At 54.0% G+C, this 21,304-nt stretch overlaps 1 protein-coding gene and 1 pseudogene across 1 annotated transcript in view; both read right to left on the bottom strand.

The window, feature by feature from the left end:
* CCDC33 (coiled-coil domain containing 33) overlaps nt 1-21,304 on the bottom strand; it is a 110,362-nt gene that overhangs the window by 73,052 nt on the left and 16,006 nt on the right. Inside the window, 1 exon segment of the mRNA XM_054578694.1 lies at nt 12,362-12,509. Coding sequence (XP_054434669.1) covers nt 12,362-12,509 — 148 coding nt within the window.
* Nucleotides 20,042-20,245, bottom strand: LOC129064305 (uncharacterized; annotated as a pseudogene).

Below are 21,304 nucleotides of genomic sequence, written 5' to 3'. Positions count from 1 at the left end.
TGCATCCCAGTGCATTCCACAGGTCCAGAGCCATCAAAGAGCTAGGTGAGAGACTTAATACCTGTCCTGTTGAGGAGGTTTTTGCGTGGGGCTGTATGCAGTGCAGCAATCACAGTTAAGGGGTCATTTGGAGAGCCTGCAGCGAGGGAGCCTCACCACCCACTTGGGTGCACAAACAGCACCCCAGGGCAGGAAGCAGAGACGGTGTTCTCACCATCTCCACACCCAGAAGTCCCTAAAGGAAGTATGGGCTATGGGAGTCAGCCCAGAAGCATAGAGCCAATCTGCCTCACGTGTTAGCAGCACCAGCTTGTGGTCCTTCCCAGCCCAGCTTGTTCCTCTCCTCCATGAAGCTCTCTGGACCCCCTGGCCCTCACTGCTCCCTCACTCCTCTGGACTTGAGTGGCACAGTGGCCTGGCTCCATGTTCCCTACTTGTCACAACTCCACGCCTGTGGATAACCAATCTTGCGGGAGACCCATCTCTCTGCTCACGGGTCAGTTGAGCAACCTCCTTCTGCTCTGACTGATTTAGACCATCTGGCTTCCAACCCCCAGCTCTATACCTTACTAGCTGTGTGACTCCATGTAAGGTATGTAACCTTGCTGTGACTTCCTTTGTTCATGTGAAATGGGGATGATAAATGCAGGGTTGTTGTGGGCATGAAGTGAAATAATACGGGCAAAGTGTCCACCACATTGTTAAATACCATAAAGTGTTTGTGATAATAATAGTAATAAGAATAATAAAAATTTTTAATTGTCGCAGACCTGGTGTCTTCCCATTGTGACCCCAACTCCGGCTCTACAAGAGGGGGTCTTTGGCTGCTGTGACTGAGGTGTGAAGTCCTTGAAAGAGCCCAGGTTTGACAGGCCCACAGCATGGGGTTTTGAGCCCAGTTCTCTCCCAGCCAGATTGCCTCCCTTGGAGCCGCAGTGGCCTCTTCTGTGAGTAGTGCTGCCCTCCCAGGGTGCTGGTAAGGGCCGGGAAGAAAGTGTGTGAAGCTCCTGCACACAGAGGCCCAGTACAAGGCATCTCCTCATTTGTGGTATAGAAAACCTGGGCGTTTCTCAAAGGGACCTGACTGAGGGTCACTGAACCCAACCCTAGCCAGCCACGGTGGGGACAGTTCCACTGCGGTGGAACTAGGGTTGGGTTCTAAAGAAAAGAAAGGGAAGTGCTGAGGGAGATCTGAGATGAGAAGGGGGGAGGGTCTCCCAGAGAGCTGGAGCCCACCTCAGACTCAGGGCCCGCCTTGCCATAGGGGCTGCCAGGCTTGAGAGGAGAAGGCATCGCAACTGGAGGGCCGAGGAGCTCAGCCTGCCCCAGAGTCAGGTCCCTTCCGCGGGCTCTAAGACCTCTGCTGACCTGGAGGGTGCCATCCACACCCTTCCTTCTGCCACTCTGTGCTCTGGTTCTCTCTCCTGACAACCGCCCTCAAAATCAGAGGCCTGAGAGCTCTCTGCAGCCCCTCACCCGCTCTTGTCTGCCTGCTGTGCGTCTCCCACGTCCCCCACGGGGTGTTCCCCTCCACTCTTCCATGGAAGCACTAAGGGAGGGGGTGTTTCAGGAAGGTGTGCAAGGAGAAAGTCAGCCCTTCTATGTGCCACATGTCAAACCTGCTCCTGCAGTTTTTTGTATCCCCTGGGGGCTTCCCAGTGCACCGAGAAGACAGAACCAAGAGTGAGTGAGGGACTTGTCAGAAGCAGGGCAGTGACAGAATTCAAGTTGGAACTCATGACCATACTTGTCAGCCTGTCTTCCACCCTTCTGATATCTTTGGCCTCTTGTCCCCTCTCTTCCTCTGCACAAGTTCCTGGGTATCTGGCAGGAGGAGTGCCAGGTGGTAAAAGGAAGGACCACGGGCAAGGCCAAGGGAGTCCTCGTGCTGACTTCATTCAAGCATAGAAAGAGTTAAGCAAGCATCTCCCCTCCCTTCCCTCAGACACACACCAGAGACAGGTCAGGGCAAGGTGAGTGGGGATGAAAGAGCTCCAGATTGGGGGGCGGGCACCACAAGGAGGGAGCTTTTAGCAGGTGGAGAGAGCCTGTCAGGGTAATGGCTTTTCCTGGCACAGCTGACTCCTCTGAGCCTTGATGCTGTTCTGGAAACTGAAGAGCTAGAGGGGCCTCTGATTCTGCATGAAACTGGAGAAGGGAACCAGCTCATGTCCTGCTCCCAGCCTCTATTCTGGGCCCACAGCTGGGCACATGGGAGGCTGAGTTCTAGGACCCTAAGGCCCCTGAGGGAACGCAGGTCTCCCATTGCAGTTTCGGAGCTCAGGGTCCTCTCCAGGACCTGCCTCCACACAGCCATCAGCAAGACTGTTACCCCACCCCACCCCCATCCCTAGAGCCCTGGCCTGGCTCTAGCAAGGCTCTTGGGGGAGTTGCCGTCTGCCCGCTCTCCTGGGGCTCAGACTTAATCTAGCCATGGTGGGGACAGTCCCACTAGGGTGGAACTAAGATTGGGTTCAGAGGCACAGTACAGCAGTCCTGGGTCCCAAGCTGCTGGGAAAAGTAACCCCCTGCACAGCCCAACCTGGCTGGCTGCTGGAGGGTGTGTGTGTGTCTGACAACTTCCAGCCAGGTGTCCCTGTGGAGGCCAGGCCCAAGCACAGCTGTCAGTGGGAGGGAAGACAAAGGACTCTGCTGTCCTTCTGTGAGGTCATGACTGAGGCAAATGTGTGGTCTGGTTCCCACGGGCTGCTGCTGTGAGCAGAGGTCAGTGGTGGAAGAGTACAGGACACTGGTGGAAGGTGCAGAGACTCCTGAACCACCCCCACCCTCCGCTGTCCTATGACCGCGCTTCAGGGCACACACCTCAGGGGTGGAGCCTGTGTTTCACAGTCCCTGTCTACACACACACACACACACACACACACACACACTCTGCCTCAGAGAGGGTTGTGTGCCACACTGTAGCTGATCTCTGATCCAGCCCTATCTACCAGCCCTCAAGCTTCCTCCGAGCTCTCTAAGGCTACCTCCACCTGTCCAGCCTGTCCTCCTGACCCTCCCCATTCCTCAAAGCCTCAGAGCATAAACAACTGTCAAGGTCTGGCCTCCTCCCATGCAGGGCTTTGGAAGCCCAGGATACAGGCCACTTGGCTTGTCCTGACTGCCAATCCCAGGCAGCCCCCGGAAGATCAGGGGCCAGGAGAGGGCCCCAATTCATGTCTGTTTTGGCTGCTGGGGTCCTGGCTGGGCAGACCCCTGAATCTTGAAAGACCAGAAGGATATTCCTAGAAGCTCCTATGGAAGGAGATGGTTGGGCAGACTGAAAAGGATGTATGCCAGGCAGAACTTTTATCTGGATGGTGGTAAAATGAGAGGTCTTGTGACCTTTGACCATAGCCCTGTTGCTTGCTCACTGGGGAAACTTTGAGGTAGGAAAACAGGTTCAGATTAAGATTGTTTCAGGCCAGATGCCAAGTGTGTCATGATTGAGCCTCATTCAGTTCTGAGGAGGCAGGGCAATTCCCCTTGTATTTCTCCACCTCTGTGCTGACCCCTGAGTCAGGAAGGCCAGCCCCCCCACCCCCCACTCCCACCCCTCGCAACAATCCTCCAGAAGGCCAACAAGCAGCCAGACTCCCAAGCTGCAGGTCTAACTCCATCCCTGAAATGCACAGAAAAGCACCAATGACTGCTCCTCAACCCAGCCTTACGCAGCAGGGACAGGATGGAAGAGTTGGCCTCAGTAGGAGCAGTTACCTAAGCAGAGAGGGCAAAGGCCGGGTTCTTGGGTTTCCCACCCTTCCTGAGCTGGGCCTGGGAGGGAAGCATTCCTGCAGGGGGCAGGGCTTGGATAAAGAGAGAGGAGGGGCATGAGCTGGCTCCTGGGCAGGTCTGGGGAGGGGCTGGCTGGCTGGTCCAGGTCTTTGTTGGGAGCATGGGGTGAGGTAGTCAGAGAGAAGAACAAAGCTTGTGGTCCTCTCTGACCTTGTTCTCTCTCCAGCCCCTTTCTTTCCAAGCCCATGTTCAGTGTCCTCTGGTCTTGGCCAAGTTCCCTGGGGATTGCTGGGCAAGAAGACATGGCCAGGGGCTCCTCAAAGGAGCAGCTGAGATGGAGGCAGGGAATGTCTGGTCTCCCACTTCACCAGACAACAACCCATCAACACCTCCATTCCATGCCCGTTAGGCCTGCTCCTGCCCCCAATCCAGTTGGTCCTTGTGGGTTTTAAGCTCTTGGGGGGGGGGGCGGGGCCTGCCACTTAAGACCTGAACAGGGTTGTTATTCTCAGCAAAGTGATAGGCTCTCATACTGGGTTTCATTTATTAATTGGACTCCAATGAGCCATCATTAATTGCTGATGGTGCCACACCACTGCAGATGGGCCTCGATCGAAAGATAGCTGACTCTGGAGCAAGAGACCAGCCAACTCCCCATGCACAAGTGTGTGGCTCTCCCTGCAGTTTCCTGCAGGGAATGGGGATGGTCCAGCAAATCAGACATGGCACATCTCAAGAACGTCCTAGATAGGCACTCTGGCAAAGGGAAATGTCTTTCTATAAAACAAGACTGCTGCTCCACACATCCTTGCCTGCACTTTATCTGAAACAGCCCCGCTGTCCTTAAGGGAGCCCCTCATGGGCATCAGGCACCCTCCCATGGCAGCTCCTGGAGGCACAGGCAGGGGCATTCTTTCCACATGGCCCAGGGGAAACCACACACAGACCACACAGAGCTGTGGGCACTGCAAAGTGAGGCTCAGGTCCTGTCTGTGGGCACTGGCATGTCCTCTTTCCTCTCCTGGGGGAGCTTCCTTGTTCAGAGAAAACCTTTTCTCTTTTGAGGCAAGAGATGGTGCAGTGTCAAAAAGGGTCCGTGACTGCGCCATCTGTCAGCCAGCCTTTGGAGTGTCCAGCAGTGGTCTGTCCAGTGGCCTAGCTGGGTAAGGGGTCCTGGCAGCCATCTTCTTAGACAGAGGGGGCAGGGCCTGCTGTAAGTCAATCCCAGGATGCTAGGGGGTGGAATGACAGTCCCCTTGGCAAGGTACAGGCCTAGGTGAGACAGTTTTGGGACATCCTGCCATGAATTGGGATCCTTCTCAATGGCTTTCTCTGAACATCCACTCTTCCGGGTAGACCCTTTCCCATGACTGCAGCCTTAGAGCAGGAGAAAAGAGGCAGGCATAGGGGCAAACTGGGCAACCTCACACGAATCACCTGAATCACTCTGATCCTAGTTCTTTGCCTAACGCACATGGTGTTCAGTTCAAGTTCTGAGGTCTGGGGCATCTCAGATGCAGAGCCTTGCTTCCTGCCTACTTCCCCAAAGACCAGCCTCCCTGAGGGGTCCTACCACCCAAGTGAGGGGGACCTGGAGTCAGCTAGATACCTCTGCCTTGGGAGATTGTGGACCAAGGATGGGTGAGTGAGATTTATCTGTTTCCTCATCACCCCTCCAAAACTAGACTATGAGTTCCTTGAGTACAGGCACCTGCCCTGACACTTCTAGAACTGTTCCCTGCTCCCAGCCTGGGCACAGTGGGACTGAGCAAGTACTTGTGAATAAAGAAAGTGACCCTTGGAAAATTCTGTGGAGGCAGAGGCAGCCTCCGCCCCGCCAGCTCTGCCAGGCCAACCTGGCGCAGACTGCAGGACCCTGCTCCATACAGCGCGGCTCCTCTTTACTGCCTTAGGAGACGCTCCTGGGCTGGAAGGAGGGCTCAGACCCGCCAAAAGAAAAGAAGGGGGTGCCTCTCAGACATGTATAAGAGGACATGTAACTGTAGGGAAGTCTCTGACCCCTGGGAAAAGAGGACAGTCAACGAAGCTGTGTAGGTTGAGGTTGTAGGGAGAGGAGGTGATTAGGAAAGGCCCAGAGATCCTGAGCAGAGACAGTTGGTCTGCACGTAAAAGTTGGCTGATTTTACACAGCAATCTGGATTTCTCGTTTCTCTTGGAAATTTGAGAGAGCTGCCTGCATCTCTTTAAGGCAAAAGTCAGTGGCGGTGACTCCAGCTGCTCCTCCAAATGACCCGTGTGCTCTCCAGTTTGCTACTGTCATCTCCACTGTCTATTGCATCACACACCCAGCTGACTTCGGCATTTGCACAACTGGCTGGAGCCCTGAAGGCACTGACTGCCATCCTGGTGCCATTCCTTCTGATGGAAGCTCATTGTGTGTGTGGGACCACAGATGACAGAAAATGAGAAGAGCTCAAACAGGAGGAGCTAGATTGGAACCGGAGCCCCAGCTTTCAGCCCAGTGGCCTCCCTCCGTCTTTGATAGATGCTGGACCATGTAGCTTCTGACCCTGAAGCCCATAGGGGCCAGGCAAAGGCAGAGGGAAGCCAGACAAAGCCTGGATGGAGGATCAAGTCACCTGGCTACTCCTGGTGTCCTGGGAGGCAGGAGGAGCCCTGCCAGCAGCTGTGCCCATGCTCAGAAACAAGCAGACAGCCTGGGCAGAATGCCATGAGGACGCCAGGACGGCCCCCGCTGGCCCGCCTCAGTGCCTGAGGTCTCCCCATGAGTACTTACTTCTCTTGGTAAGCGCCGCCTTCTTGGATGGCTCCTCCAGGATCCCAGTGCTCCTTGGGGGCAGCTTATGCCTTTCGGATCTGAATAACTGTTTCAGGCATAAGAAGACCTCAGGGTCACCAATGCCCAGGGAAATATTTGGGAAGAATTCCTGTGGCTTCAGTTTGGCTGGGGGTTGCAGGCCAACCCTCCTTTAACCACTGATGGCCAGCTGTGTTTATAGCTCTGGAACACAAGGATGTTCTCACTGAACAAAAGTTCTGAAGTTCTGAGCCTGGAGGGGCCAACATCATGGGAGAGTCAGGCCACACTGTAAGCTAGGGAACCTGTAGGGTGAATAAGACCCTGGATTCCCTGGTCCCCGGGCCTTCTCCTTCACCATGTACCTTTCCCGATAGGCATCCTGATGGGAGAGGGAAAGAGCTTTGGCCTCTGCCAGACCCAGTGGCCAGTGGCTAGGTGAGGATGGTCACCTTCATGTGCTCCACTCTTGCTGGTCAGCCATATAACCTCAAACAAGTCTCTCCATTTCTAGGGGCCTTCCGTGGTTATCACATGGAGCCAAGGCAACCTGCCTCTGGGCTAGTGCATTTGAGCCAGAGTGTGGAGGACCAGGCTCTGAGTGAGTGCAGCATGGGACATCATCAGCAGTGCAGCTGCTTTATGCCTGTGCTGTCTATGATCGCTGTCACTGTCATGTTGAATATTGCTGGGTTTGTTTTCTGTTTTTTTTCCCTGAGGTCAACCCTCCGGCTGCTGAGATAAGCCCACAGGTCACTTGTGCGTCATGCCAGGCCTCCACCCGTTCCGCCCAAGTCCTTGCCCTCTGAGGCCTGCTGGCCAAGGCCCCTTGCCAGACAGAGGAAGATGTGGGCAGTCCAGATCCTAGGAGGGGTCCTCAGACTGGTCACTGGATCTTCTCTGGATGCCTGGCTTGGGGCTCTGAGGCCAACAGTCCCCTTTCAAGAGGCCGGCTGATAGATACATGAGGATCAAGGCAGAGATGAGGTAGAAAGAACTATTGACTTTGGAATCCTGGATCCTGGCTTGGGTATTCACTAGTTCTGTGACTTTGGGCAAGTCACAGAAATGCTCTGAGCCTTAGTTACGTCATCTATAAAATGGGGATAATATTTCACCCAGCTCACCGGACTAAGCAATAATTAAATTATGCAAAAGACACACAGACACACAGGCTTAGCCCATTTGCCAGGTATACGGTAAGCACTAGATAAATATAACCTATTTTACCTTTCCTCCTACCTCCCTCACCAGGACCTTAGACAATTGTCTTACTTTCAAAACCTTATTCAGTTAGTCCCCAGGGTCAGGACTCCATCTGTGGCCAGGACCAGGGCTTATTATATGGTGAGGGCTCAGTCTATGACCAGAGTTGGGACCCAATCTTTAACTAGGGCCTGGTCTATGACCAGAGTCAGGGCTCAGTTTGTGACCAGGGTTGCGGCTCAGGGTGTGACCAAGGTCAGTCTCAGTCTGGGGCCAGGGTCAGGGCTCTCAGGCTTATCCAAGAAAACCAAAGATCCTCTGAGTATGACTGGCCATGATCTGCGTGCTGCTCTTCCCACGCAGGCCTGGGCCAAGCATGTCCATGTGCACAGAGGGAGCAGCCCTCCCTCTCCCAGAGTCGGCTCTGCCCCTGCTCATTAGCTCTGGGCAGCAGGCGGTTGGAGAAGCAGCTACCAACTGGCAGCGCAGACATCCAGCCTTTGGCCAATGGTCAGAACCCCACAGGCCATCTCTGGCTGGCTCCTTCTCCACACGCTGCCCACTGGGGCACCCCACCTGTCAGGGCCACTGCTTTCCTGGTCCCTGCTGTGCTCTGACTGGCAGGTGTCACTGTGCCAGGCTTGGAAGCAGATGCTAGGGAGACTCCAGGCCTGAGCACTGGCCCAGCATGTCTGGGTGTAGAATCTGTCTTGGGTGGTATAGCTGGGACTCCTACTGCCTCTAAGGAACTGATATTGTTTTCCTGGCCAGAGCACAAACCAGCCTGTAAGCCTGGAGCAGCGTGGAAGCCAAACCTCACATCCTGACCATGGGAAGATTGAACTCAGAGAGCGTCGGAGACTGGTCTGAGAACACGCAGGGAGTTGTGGGCAGTGGGCCAGACCGGATTTTTCTGATCCCATTCTGGCTTCTCTCCACTGCCCTGAGGCTTTCTTCTGATAGGTCTCACAAGCCCACTGTGAGTGCTACGAAGGATACCCTCGCCTGTGTCACACTTTACCTGTCAGCATCACCCCCGTGTGGCTCCACCATCTCTACGGCCCTTTGAGGCACATTCCCAGGTGAGGTATTCAGGCATTGAAAGGTGAGGTAAATTTCCCAAAGTCACAGATCAAGTTAGAAATGGGGCCAGATTCATTCATTCACTTGTGTGTTCATTCATTCAATATTTGTTGACAGTTTCCTACGTTTCAGATACCGTGCTTAATAGTAGGGATGAGATGGTTAGCGAAGCAGACCTGGTTGTTGCTTATGGAACTAGTGGGGCACAATGGAGGGAGGCACTGAAGAAGAGTAAGCCAGTCATCACATAAAAGCACACAAAACATGTGAACCTGCAACTGCGACACTGGAGAAGTACATAGCCCTATGGAAGCATGTGATGAGGGTTGGGGGGTTTTGGGAGGGCTTCCTTGAGAAGGTGATCAATGAGCTGAGATTCAATGAAGGGAGGGAAAGGAATAATGTTCTGGGAGGGGCAGCGTGCAAAAGCCTGGGATGGGAGGAGCCATGGCCTTTTCGGAAAACAAAGAGAGGTCTGGTGTGACTGAAACAAAGAGAGAGAGGTGGGGGTTCATGTTGAGGAGCCAGCAAAGACCCACCCATACTGGACCTGAAATCCCCTTTATTTTGGAAACAATGAGAAGTCCATGGAGGGTCCCAAGAATGGGTTTCTTCGGTGGTGTGGTACCATGGTATCTAATAGTAACCTGCCTTTGAAGTGGGTTTAAGGAGGAGCAAGATCAGAAGTACCAAGAGCAGAAAAAGAATGCAGTCACCTAGGGTAGTGGAGCTGGTGGAAAGAAACAGCCAAGTTCAAGATAGGAGAGAAATTGCCATGCTTGGTGACGGATTTGATGGGGGTGAGGGAAGGATTACTGACGACCGAAGGGGGTGAGGTCCTGTGGATAACATAGAGAAAGAAGAGCAACCGAGGTTTGAAACCTGGGATAGGTAAACATTTAAGGCTAGGTAGAAGAGATGAAGGGGTGCACAGAGAGGAAAATAAAAGAGGGGGTGCATCTTGGACCAGGAAAAGAAAGAACTTCAAATAGAATGAGTGTTCATGAGGGGCTAATGCCACTGAGAGATCACCAAAGATGAGATGACTGTTGGATGTAGGGTCAGGCATAAAGGTCACTGGTGACTTTAGAGGAAGCTGTGTGGGTGGAGAAGCGGGGTCAGACTGGAAGCAGGTCAATGGCTCAGATGGAAAGAAGCAGAACCACATGATGAGCCAAGTGGACCTGTTGGCTTGGGACAGTCACCACCAGAGGACGCACCTTATTAGTAGGTTGGCTCGAGGCTGGAGCCTGCATGGTGGTGAAGCAGCCACACTAGGGAGGGCCCCATCTTTGGACCTGAGTGCTTTACAGCTCCCCATAATGGGTTGAATGAGTGAATAGCTCTGGCCCTTGAGCTTCAACCCCAACTCCACCCCCCACCAGCATGGGCCTGACTGCGGGGCACGCAACAAATCGTGAGAGGAGGGCAGATGGGCAGACACAGGCATCCCGAGCGTCCCCCCTCCAATCGGAGATGAGACAACATGGGATGGCAATGGCAGAGGGCAAGAAACTAAGCCTGGAACCCAAGCTGAGGGCAGGAGAAAACACAAGCAATAGAAAGATGAGAAAAAGTATTTTGGAAGAATGTGAAATTATATATATATTTAATATATTATTTAATATACTGTTTAATATGTAAAATATATGTATATATTAAGCATCAAAATATTCATCGTGAGAAAAGAAAAAACTGAAGCCGACTGAACAATGACCATTGTATGCCTCGTTACTGTGCATTTGGAATCAGACATACGGGGACATCACGTTCTTTCCAGGGCTTAGGGCTTCGGGCTTCCGAAGTTCCCGGTCTTCCCTCTGGGGTTCCTGCCTGGGCCTAGGGGCTCGCACTGAAAGCTCTTTTCAGGCCCCACCAGCTGGGCCTTCCTTCTCAGGGGCGAGTCCCCCGCCCCCTGCCGCCCCCTCTGCTTTATTTGCATCTTATTAGCACCAAGGGCTGGTGGCCACTCAGCCTCCAGGAGGCCTGGAACGCAGCTCCCTGCCCCCTCCCCCGGTGGAGCTGGGTGCGGCGTTGCGCTACCCCGCCCCCACACCCTACACCCAGGCTCCGGCCCGCTTGGCTCCGCTGGAGTGTTCCCATGGCAACCGGGTGATGGCGCAGGTCGTGACGCCTGCCGAGGAGCAGTGCGGCCGCCCAGTTCCCCGCCAGCCGCCAGGCTGGGTTGGTGATAGGCAGGGACTCAATCTCCCGAGATGATGGGCGATAATTGGTTTATGGAAATAGCTGAGCGGAGAAGGCTAGCTCCCTGCCAAGCCCGCCCTCTGCCACCTGGCCTTCCTCACCGCAGAAATGGAGCTGGGGGAGGGGCGGGAGCTGGGCCGTGGAAATGGGGCTTTTGAGGCAAGCAAGTGTTTCACCTGTTGGTCTCCAGCGCACCGTCTACCCTCCTTCCACTCTGTGGGGGTGCGGTAGTTGTTGTTATAGTAACCTGGTGTTCCCCTCAGTTGCTTCTTGCTTCCTGAGTCTGTGCTCAAGCCTACGTTGCTTGCGTTGTTGGGGAAATGGAGAAGAGACCTGAGGCCTGCCTGGGGAACCCCAGTTTGGGGGACAGGGGAGCAACACAAAACTTTATTTATATAAGGTGCCTCTGACCAGTGTTTACACTGCTGTGGGGCTCCAGGGAAGAGAGCTCAACTCTGGTGGTTACTTGAAGGAGGAGGCATCATGAACAAGGCTTTGCAGGTGGGATTTCAGCAGGCGTTGGAGAGAGGGCTGGGGCAGGCACCCCCCAAAAGAAAATGTGGGGGAAAGCCAGTAGGCAGGTACTGACTGATGCTGGTGTTGGTGGAGGAGGGGAGGTGTAGGGAGGTAGTGGGGAGCCCTGGTGGCTCCCAGTGTCTTGGGAGAGAACACTGCACACTGCTTTACAATCAAGACTGAGCAGAACTCCAGCATCCAGATGGGAGGTTAGCTGGGGACTCTGTAGCCCTTCGGTGCCTCTGAGAGCAGTGAGGTCCATGAGATGGGCAGCAGACATGGCATGGCAGGCCTTGCTCGGATACCAGGCTGTGAGAAGTGTGCACCCTGACTGCAGCTAGCTGGATGTGGGGTGCGGGGGTTAAAGAACAAGAACTAGGGAAGTCCCCATGATGGAAATGGCTAGAGTGTAGTGGGGGCCAAGGAGGAGGATAGTTAGTATCTCACCCCAGGACTGGGCATGGTGGGATGGGGCGCCCAGAGTCCGGGAGAGGCAGGCCCCAGGTCTTCTTCCTGTGACCACCGCCAACCCCAGTGCATTCAGAGGCCCTGCCCCCTGAGGTCAGGTTGTGGCCAAACCCTGCCCCAGCAAGCTGTGGGATCAAGGAGTGGCCCGCCCTTCCTTCCCTAGCCCTGGTGAGCAGCTTCTGTACAGCAGAAAGATGCCAGGCCTCGCATTTGCAGAGCCCCCAGCCCCTGTGTGATGCACACTTGACTTTCCCTCTGGGTATCACAGTCCCAGCCTCGAACCTTTGGGTACGCGTCTCCCAAATATCCGTACCTTGGTTTCTGATCTAGGAGACAGCAGGCCCCACCTCACTCTCAGCAGCTACTTACACTACCACGTAGGGCCATGGCTCGGAGCCATCCTTGCGGGCAGGGAGGTTGGTGGCCCCATGGAGAGTGATTGTGATGATCTCCTTATTGGAGGGAGATAGGTGGCTGATGACAGATTCCACAGCCTGGGTGGTATTTGGGGGGTCCTCTGGGCCCTCGGCGACCTGTGGAGAGAGTCAGTGCTGAGTGGCTCTTCTGGGGCGGTCACCTCTTCTTAAGTGCCTCTCTGTAACTCTAGTCCTCTTAGAGCTCCTCTCCAAGTGGTTGTTTCCGTCTGTCATTCCCCCACCCGGTCTGGAACTACAAGTCCCAGAGGACAATTGTCTTCGGCTTCACTTTCTCCCTACCTCTGTCCCACAACCCACATCTCTCCCAATTTCCTTCTTGCCTCTCCCCCAGTCCTGGATCCATTACTTCCTGCAGAATGAGATAGGCCACTTTACCTTTCAAGTCCAGTCCCACCTCTAAGCCCTTACTTTTGCAGGTACTCCTTCCCTGTAATTTCCAAATTGCTCCTGCTTTTGAGATCCTAACAATTGTCCTTCTGTCTCTCCTGTAACCTCACCCCAGCTCACCTCAGGTACCTGTTTTAGCACTTTACAGTTTACAGAGCTTATCTGTGGAGTTAATGAATTAATGGAGATGAATGAATGTGTCTGGTCCGGATGCCTCATCCATCTTTGACCCAGAGAAGGAGAGAGGTGCCTGCCCACACGTGGCCTCCTAGGCTGGTTGCCCCAAGCAGACTCATATGCAGGGGCTCAGCAACTCAATAGTTTGTGGATCCGTGGCCCAAAGGAGCATGGTGATGCGAGCTGCTGAGAGGAGGCAGAAGCTGTGACTTGGAGCAGTCAGGGAAGGCAGCTGGGAAGAGGAGGCCTCAAAGGGTTGGGAGAATACGCATGGGTGAGGCAGGGAAGACAAGCTGGAGAGCAGCACACTGGAGCTGAGACAGCAGAGTGGGAAGAGGGGGAGCATCCGGAGGCCCATGGCAGACTCAGAGCTTTTCTGGAGGCTTCAAGGGTTGGATCCTGGCAGGGTGTTTTTAGTGAGCAAAACATTGGGGTGGGGAGGGCGTGGACATGAGAATGCTGTGACTTGGGGTATCCTGGTCTTCCCCCTGCACTGAACCACCGACTTGCTCCCTGTGCTGGGAATTAACGTTGACACAGTTGACTCCCATCCTTTGTCCCTCCTGCTGATTAATTGGCACAGCTGTTGTAAGGGACTAGAGAGGGACCCTCCTGGACCTTGGAGAGGAACTGTAGACCTCTTCAGGTTGGAGCTGGGGCCGTGAGGGGGCCACTGGGAGCTGTCCCTCTTACCCAGAAAGCTCAGCTCCTCAAAGCCAGCATTTCAGGGCAGGCCCTGGTAAGGGTGGGGGAGTTCTCGGGATGGCAAGGGTCTGTAGAGACCATTGAGAATGAAGACCTATTACATTGAGGGGAGACCGAGGACCTAGTCCTGGGTGGGCTATGCGCTGGTGGCAGCCTCGGCGGGATGGGTACCCTGGCTGTGTCCTGATAAGTGTCAGGTGAGCTAGGTTTAAACCCCAAGCCAGTCATGCTATTAGAGTCATTTTTCAACCGGACAATAAGGGCTCGGACCAGCCTGCCTGGAACCCGCCCTCCTTCCTCTGTGATGGCCCAGGTTCCCCACATACTGTCTGACCCCACCTTGAGCCTGGGGGTCCTAGGCACAGTTGCTCCTGGCTCCTGGAAGCCTCCAGGGAGAAGGAAAGGAAAGGGCTGTCATTTCACTCAGTTCTCACAACAGCGGTATAGGGTGACCTCAGACCTGAGCACTGTGCTAACCCAATCCATGAGCAGGTCCTGCCAGCCCTATTTCAAGCCATGCCTAGAATCTGACCCCTGCTGTGTCCACTTCAAGCACTAGGTCCAAAACACTGGATTTCTGCGCTTGGTTCTTAATTGCTTTTTTCTTTCTCTCTGGCTCTCTTCCGCTCTGCCCACCTCACAGAACAGCCAGAGTAAACCTTAACAAATTTCAAGCAGACCATATTGCTGCTCTGCTCAAATACTGCAGGAGCTCCTCATTCAGTAGCCTCACAGTGTGGTAAGGACCTGGGTGCTCTGGCCCAGGAAGCTGACCTCACCTGGTCCCTAGGCCCCTTGCCCACTTGCTGAAGCCACACTAGCCTCCTAGTGGTTTCTTGTAGCCGTTACCCTGGCTGTCCTCTCTGCCTGTCCTGCCTGTCCTTGCATGACCATTTCTGTGCTGCGCTCCCTCACTTCCTACAGGTCTGACTCATCAGAAAGGCCTTCCTGGTACAGGCTGCTGTCCTTGCCCAACATGATGACTATTTAGGAGGTGACAACCCCATCCCCAGCTCCAGAAGTGCCAGCCCTACAAGGAGACCCCCCCACTTGACTGCCTCCACCCCCCACCTCAGGACCCAGCAGGCCCTGTCACCCTCTGCAGAGGTGTTGAGTTACCCCTCCTCCTCTCCCCAATTCCTCTGCCGAGCCAGGGTGCAGGAGGGGGAGGGGTGTCAGCAGAAGGAACACCTCCCTGGTGGAGAGGGGAAGGGAGGAAACAGGCACACAGTCAGAGATGCTGCCTTTCCAAGGTTCCGCCCTCCCAGCTACTCCATACCCAGCCCTGTCCTGCCTACTCCCCAGCAGGTTTGCTCTCCTGGTTTGGTGGTGCAGGAGCAAGACTAGCAGCCTGGGGTCCAGAGACCAAGGCTTATCCTAGCTCTGTCCTCAGCTCTCTGTACGACCTTTCTGAGCCTTAATTTTCCCACCTGGACAGCGGGTATATCTGGAATGGTTTGTAATGCAGTCTTTCCAGTAATTAGCCTAAGGTTCCTGAAGTGAGATCAGGAAACTAACTTCCGTCTCACCCCCAAATTCCCAGGAGCAGCTTTTGGTGATGGCCCTCGCCCGGCCATGGCTGTGAGAGCACAGAGCCTATGGCAAGCACCCTATAGCCCCAGAAATGAGGGCCCAGTTGAATGGGAGTTGCCTAAGAGCTCTCACTGACTACCTGGCAGCCTCAGAGCCCAACCAGGCATTTTGCAGACCAGACCGTGAGTTGTGCCCTCTCTCTGTCCTCTGCATCCTCCGCCTCCTCTATGCCTCCCCATGTGGGGCAGCCTTCCAGGGAAATCAAGCTTGCAGGGGCTTGGGAGGAAACTGCTCGTGCTTCACTTCTGGACGTGAGACCAGGTGCCAGGCTGGTGCCCTCTGGTGAGACCTGCAGGCACGTGCCCTCTGGGCAGTCTGGGCCCAGGGCCAGGGAGGCTTGGGGACAAGTGGGAGGCCATGAGGGGGTAGGAGGTAGGCCAACCTTTCTGCCTTCCTCTGCATTAGGACCAATGAGTCCTCTCCCACCCCCCACCCTCCTTGGCCTGCATTGGAGAAATTATCAGGGAATAGAAAATGCATGTGCTGAGTTACATGTGGAGGAATAAGTAAACAGACACCAGAGTCAAGGGTAATAGAGTATAAGCCACGTTGGGGCCTGGACCCCTCTAGCGATTTGGTTTGTCTGATCTAAGAGTGTAACTGCTAAGAGGGTGTTCCAAGTACCTGTGTGTCCTTGGTCTTAGCTCTCTCCATCATCCCTGTTGGTAAGTGACACAGTCGATGGCATGGGCACAACTTTGCCAGTTTGCGAAAGGTAGCGGAGCCCTGATATGGAACTGTTTACCTTTCATTTACACTGAGATTCTAGTCTAGGCCGGACTGTGCTGCTGTCTCACAGCTATTTATTAAGCACCTACTAATAGTGTCAGGCACTATTTTGAGTACTAGAGGTACAGCAGCGAGGGAAACAGATAACAATCCCTTCTTTCCAGGCAGCAGAGCCCCTGTGACCTGGGTCTGGAGGTGGGTGAGGGATGGGAGGGTGTGGGCACTGCCAGGGTAGCAGCCTGGGACACCCCTGGAAGATCTTGGAGGGTGATGAGAGCCATCTCCCTGGGCTCTCTGAGCCTCTGCAATCTTAGCAACAAGAAGGCAGAAACTCCTTCCCAGGTTGTGGAGGGTGAGACACCTTGTTCAAGCTACCACTCTCTCCAGGTCATGGGGAGACAGGCAGAAATCACCAGGTAAGGGCGGTTGGGCTTGATGACACTTGTGAGCACGCCACCTCTCAGATCCCATGTGGCCCAAGAGTATGGGACACCTAACCTGGAGGTGTCACAGAGGACACCTCAGTCCCCATTTCACAGCTGTGAAAACTAAGACAGAGAAGAGAAGCCTCTGTCGTGATTGAGGAACAAACACGCGAGGGACTTGGAAGGAGAGATGAGTTCATGTGGTACATGTCCCATGTCCCCAGGCCTCGCCTTCCTTTTTTCCCCTTGCCCATCCTTTTGGGGGAAGCAGTGTTTGGCCTTGTTTAACAATCTCAGGGACCGGGACCTGGTGGTGGGGGATCAGGCATCAGCCCTGACCAGAGAGCTGGCCTGGGTTCCAGTCTTTGGGGGTAGTGAAGGGAGTGGAGACCAGCCCCGAGACCTGAGCAGGGGAAGGGAAGGGAGAGCAGGGCAGGGGTTGGGGTGGGGTGCGGTGGGGACAGGAGTATGGAGCTTTCTCAGCAGATAGACATACTGTGATTGGAGATGCCATGGGGAATCTGGGCCATGGCCAGCCAGCCAGGGGCCGACGGCTGGGCAATTGGCTCCTGGCACCCCTGGGAAGGTAAAGCCAGGGGTCGTCCTCTCTGCTCAGACCTGGATAAGCAGTGGGCTTTTCCACCCAGCTGGGTCACCTAGGCAACAATGTGTGATGTCATAGGGCAAGGCGGAAGTCACACAGCCACCTGTCCAGGTGCAGAGGGGAAATCAAGAGCCCTGCTCCATATTCCTGGAACTGCATCCTGCCTGCTCTCTGGCTTTCGGTCCTCACCTTTCTGGTCTGGACCCTAAACAGCCCATTCATCAAGATTCACCAACACCCTGTGTGCCCAGCCCCCTGCTAGTAACACTGCAGGAGAGAAGAAGACGCTGCCCCCAAAGAAGTTGCAACTTGGTTGGTAAAACTGCTATTTTTCTTAAGGAATCTGCAGCCATCCTGCTTCTCTGGGTGTCTGTAGCTTTTCATTTGCTCAATAGTAAAGAACACAAAGTTCAAGAGAATGATTTCTGCTTGGAGTGTGGATAGGGAGGTGGGGGAGAGAATTGGGAATAAGTAGATCTGTTATTGTAATGTCTCTTAGATTGGATGGTCAGTTAATGGGTGTTCATTATATTATTGAAAAGAAATTATAACTAAAGAGGACCATGTGTGGGTCAACAGTAGTTCTAGGGTGTGGGCCAAGGATTATGCTTAATCCAATTACAAGCTCCACAAGAAATTATGACCAAGATAGCCCTTTTTATCTTTGGCACTTACTACATGCCGGGTGTGGTTCTAAGCGCTTTTATAAGTGGTGAGATGGCAGAGTGAGGATGAGTGGCCCTTACCCCGAAGCGGGGCCGATTCCACGGGGGGGTGAGTCTGAAGTGGACCTCTATGGATAATCAGGAATCTTGGAGTAGCAAAGGCGAGGTTTTAGGTACTGGCTGGGGTTGAGAGGTGTCTGGAAGACCCCTGTGGCCTGCCTCATTCTTCTGCCAGCTGTTTCAGACCCGACGTTCAGGGTTTTTTCCATCTTCTTTGGTTTGGGAACCAAGAGCAGGTCCACCTGGCAGCAGGAGGCAGGAAGCCTCCACCTTCTCTTTCTACCCCTCTACTACAGGGAGGGAGGCGGGGGGGAAGTGGTTCTGCCCAGGTTAGACAGAAAGACTGAGGCCTCACCTTTGTAAGAACAGAAGGCCCTGCCAAAGTTATCCAGACATTTGGGGATGGGAGCTGGGAGGCCCACTCTGTTTTCTTTCCTTCCAGTCTGACCAAGATGCTGCTCCTGGCTCCTGGGCCAACACTGCCACAACCCTTCAGGTACAGAGGGGGTCTCGCTGGGTTGTTCCCTAGTCTCCCCAGAGTGCCCCTCCTTCCTCTCAATTATGAAGGCTGCAGCATGTTGGGGGCATGTTGGGGGGTGGAAGGGGGAGACCACTGCTGCCCCAGTTCCTGCAGGAGCTATTCATGGCTAGTTCAGGGTCAATGCAGCAGGGCTGAGAGAGGCCAGCAGGGTGCTTAGGGAGCAAACTTTAAGGAGGTACAAGCTCTGGGGGTTATGCCAGTGCTCCTGTCACTGCAACCCCTTAAATTCTGTGCCCAGCCATCTGGCCTGTATCACCGTGGCTCCCGCCCTGCCCTGCCCTGCCCTGCTACTCCTCCCAGCACCTAAGCAGCCTCCCTAGGGCCTCCCCTGGGCTCCAGGCTCTCACTCAGCGGCCCTACCTAGCATCTGAGCTTTCTGCCATGGTAGCCCCCAGCCCGTTGGCCTTTCTGCCTGGGAAGATGATAATGCGGGGGGCTGGTTCCCGGCTGTCTGGCTCCGCAGTGCTCAGCTAGCGAGCCCTGCACACTCAGCAGTCACTAGAAGGAGGCCCTTTCTAACGCCTCACTTGCTGGCTGCCCAGCTCTCTGGACCATGGACCCCTGCCTCGGACATGCACTCCTGTGCTGTGCTAACCTTCCCCCAGAACTGCTTCCTCTTCACCAGTGACAGGGCTGGTGCTGTGTGTGGCTTTCCTGCTTAAAAACACTGTGAACCCCAGCTACTCTCCCTGCCTCCCAACTACTCTTCCTTCCTCATTCTCCTTTCCCAGGAGGGGAGCTCTGCCCCCACCCTGTCCCCCAACCAAGGGAGACGAGTCTGGTCCCAAATGTCTAGAGGAAATGGCTGCTCCCCTGCCCAGAGACCAGCCCCAAGCTTTGATGACTCAGGGAGAGTCCAGTGTTGAAGGGAAGCAGATAATGACTGATCTCACCAACCTGCTCCTCCCAGCCCTCTCCCTCGGGAGAAAACACTTGCAGCTGTATCACTTGGTGGGCTCAGGGGTTAAACACAGCCCTTAGACAGCTCACAGCTAGGGGGAGGGCAGCAAGCTGCCTGGATCTGAGGCTGGCTCTTGGGAAGGAGGGGTCCTGCTTCCTCACTGGCCTCCAGGGAGGCAGCCATTTTATAACAGGGTACAGGGAGAGAGGGTCCCCTGAAAATAGAAAATCCCCAAATCTTTGTTTGGGGGAAGGGGGAAGTGGATGATTGGTTTAAGATACTTTGTGTAACAATGGCAAGTTAATAGCTGTGCCTTTCTTGAATGGAGAGGGCTGCTGCCCAGGGTGGCAGATATATGTGACTTTTAGAGCAGATAGTGACTCGTGACATAGCCAGGGGAGGTGGGTGCTCACCCTGGATGTGCATGCATCACAGGGAACTCTTGTTCTGACTAAAGATGGAAGCCAACAGAAGGTAAAAGATATAGTTGAATGGAAAAAGTGGTGCATCATGTAAGAGGGGCCAGACATGAGGTCACATAGGAAGTTCTGGGCGAAGCATTTAAAATAAGGGCGAGCTGAGAGAGAAGGAAAAAGAAGCCATGTGGCCTGAGAGAGAGGAAGTAGCCATGCAGTCTGAAAGGGCATAGGACAGGGTCCGGTCCACCATGAGGTCTGGTGTGTAAGGAGATGCCATGCAGTTTGGAGAAGAAGAAGCCATGTGGGCTAAGGGAGAAGAAGCAACCACACAGCCTGAAAAGAGCCTTGGCTGGTATGGCTCAGTGGACTGAGTGCCGGCCTGTGAACCAAAAGGTCACTGGTTCTATTCCCAGTCAAAGCACCTGCCTGGGTTGTGGGCCAGGTCCCTGATTGGGGGCATGTGGGAGGCAACTGTTTCTCTTTTGCACAGTGATGTTTCTCTCCCTTTCTGTCTCCTTCCCTTCTCCCTTCTCTAAAGATAAATAAATAAAATTTAAACAGATAAGAATAGATACTACACTTGATCTTAGCCAAAAGGCCGAGAAGTGATAAAAATAAATAAATTAAAAAAAAAAAAGAAAATGTATAGGACAGAATCTGGTCCACCATGAGGTCTGGTATGTAAGGAGAGAGCTGATGGAGCTGTGCGGAGACCCAACAGAGCTGATAAAGCTATGTGGGGACCTGCCTAGTCACTTGGATCCATGATGTAACCGGGAAATGCTGACCTGCTTCTCTGAAGAATGTATGGAGAAGCCCCTCTCTTGGGATGTGTGCTTCCCTGAACTCCACCATGATCCAGTGTAACATAGCACATATTTTTCTGAACCATTACATGAAGGCTGAGGACAATGTACCCCAGATCCTGAAGGAGGGAGAAGCTATGAGAAGATGGCAACTCTGAAACCCACAACTGAACTTTCCAGAGGGGATGGAGACCTGTTTGCACAGCTGGCTTAAGAACAGATAAAGATATGGAGAACTTCTAGGCATGATTTTGGCTTATAGCCTTTTGGGAAGTGCTGGGTCTTGTGGGAGAGGAAGGCTCTGAGCTGGGGTGCTCTCAGCCCCTCTGAAATAGGAACCCTGTAAATAAAAACCTGTTTCCTTCAACACTGATTGTTGGGTCATGTGTCAAGGCACCATGTGGCCAAGCCCTGGTTTGCTCAGCTACACGTTGACCTACCTAGCCCTGCAGCAAGTTCCAGGGAAGTGAGTCTCCACAGCCCACAAACCCTGCCTTCCTTCCCCCTGAGTCCTGTCCCATACCCCACCCCATGACAGTGTTAACTTCCTGCTATCCAGCCCCTCCCCCACTCTTCCACATAATTCCCCGTCACTTTCTCTCCATTTTTGGCAGACAGCTGAGTTGGGCTTCTGGGAAAGGGAACGGATGAACAAGAAAGGAAACTTAGTGTAATTTGGTAGCAAATGGCAGTTCATAGCTATGTGATCTTGGTTCAAAACATCCTCTCTGCACTTTGGTTCCCTTATACAGTGGAGAAATCAGCACGGCTCTGAGGACTGAATGAGAAAAGGCAGGTAGAGCACTTAGCACTGATATGCCAGTAAGCACTCCAAAAATGCTTAATTTTTCCTGCTAAGCAAC

The sequence above is a fragment of the Pteronotus mesoamericanus genome, unplaced genomic scaffold (assembly GCF_021234165.1).
Source record: "Pteronotus mesoamericanus isolate MK-2021 breed Mesoamerican mustached bat unplaced genomic scaffold, CSHL_Meso_final contig_100, whole genome shotgun sequence".
NCBI classification, from domain to species: Eukaryota; Metazoa; Chordata; class Mammalia; order Chiroptera; family Mormoopidae; genus Pteronotus; species Pteronotus mesoamericanus.
The sequence above is the reverse complement of the archived record's forward strand: the minus strand, read 5'-3'. Positions and strand labels throughout refer to the sequence as shown.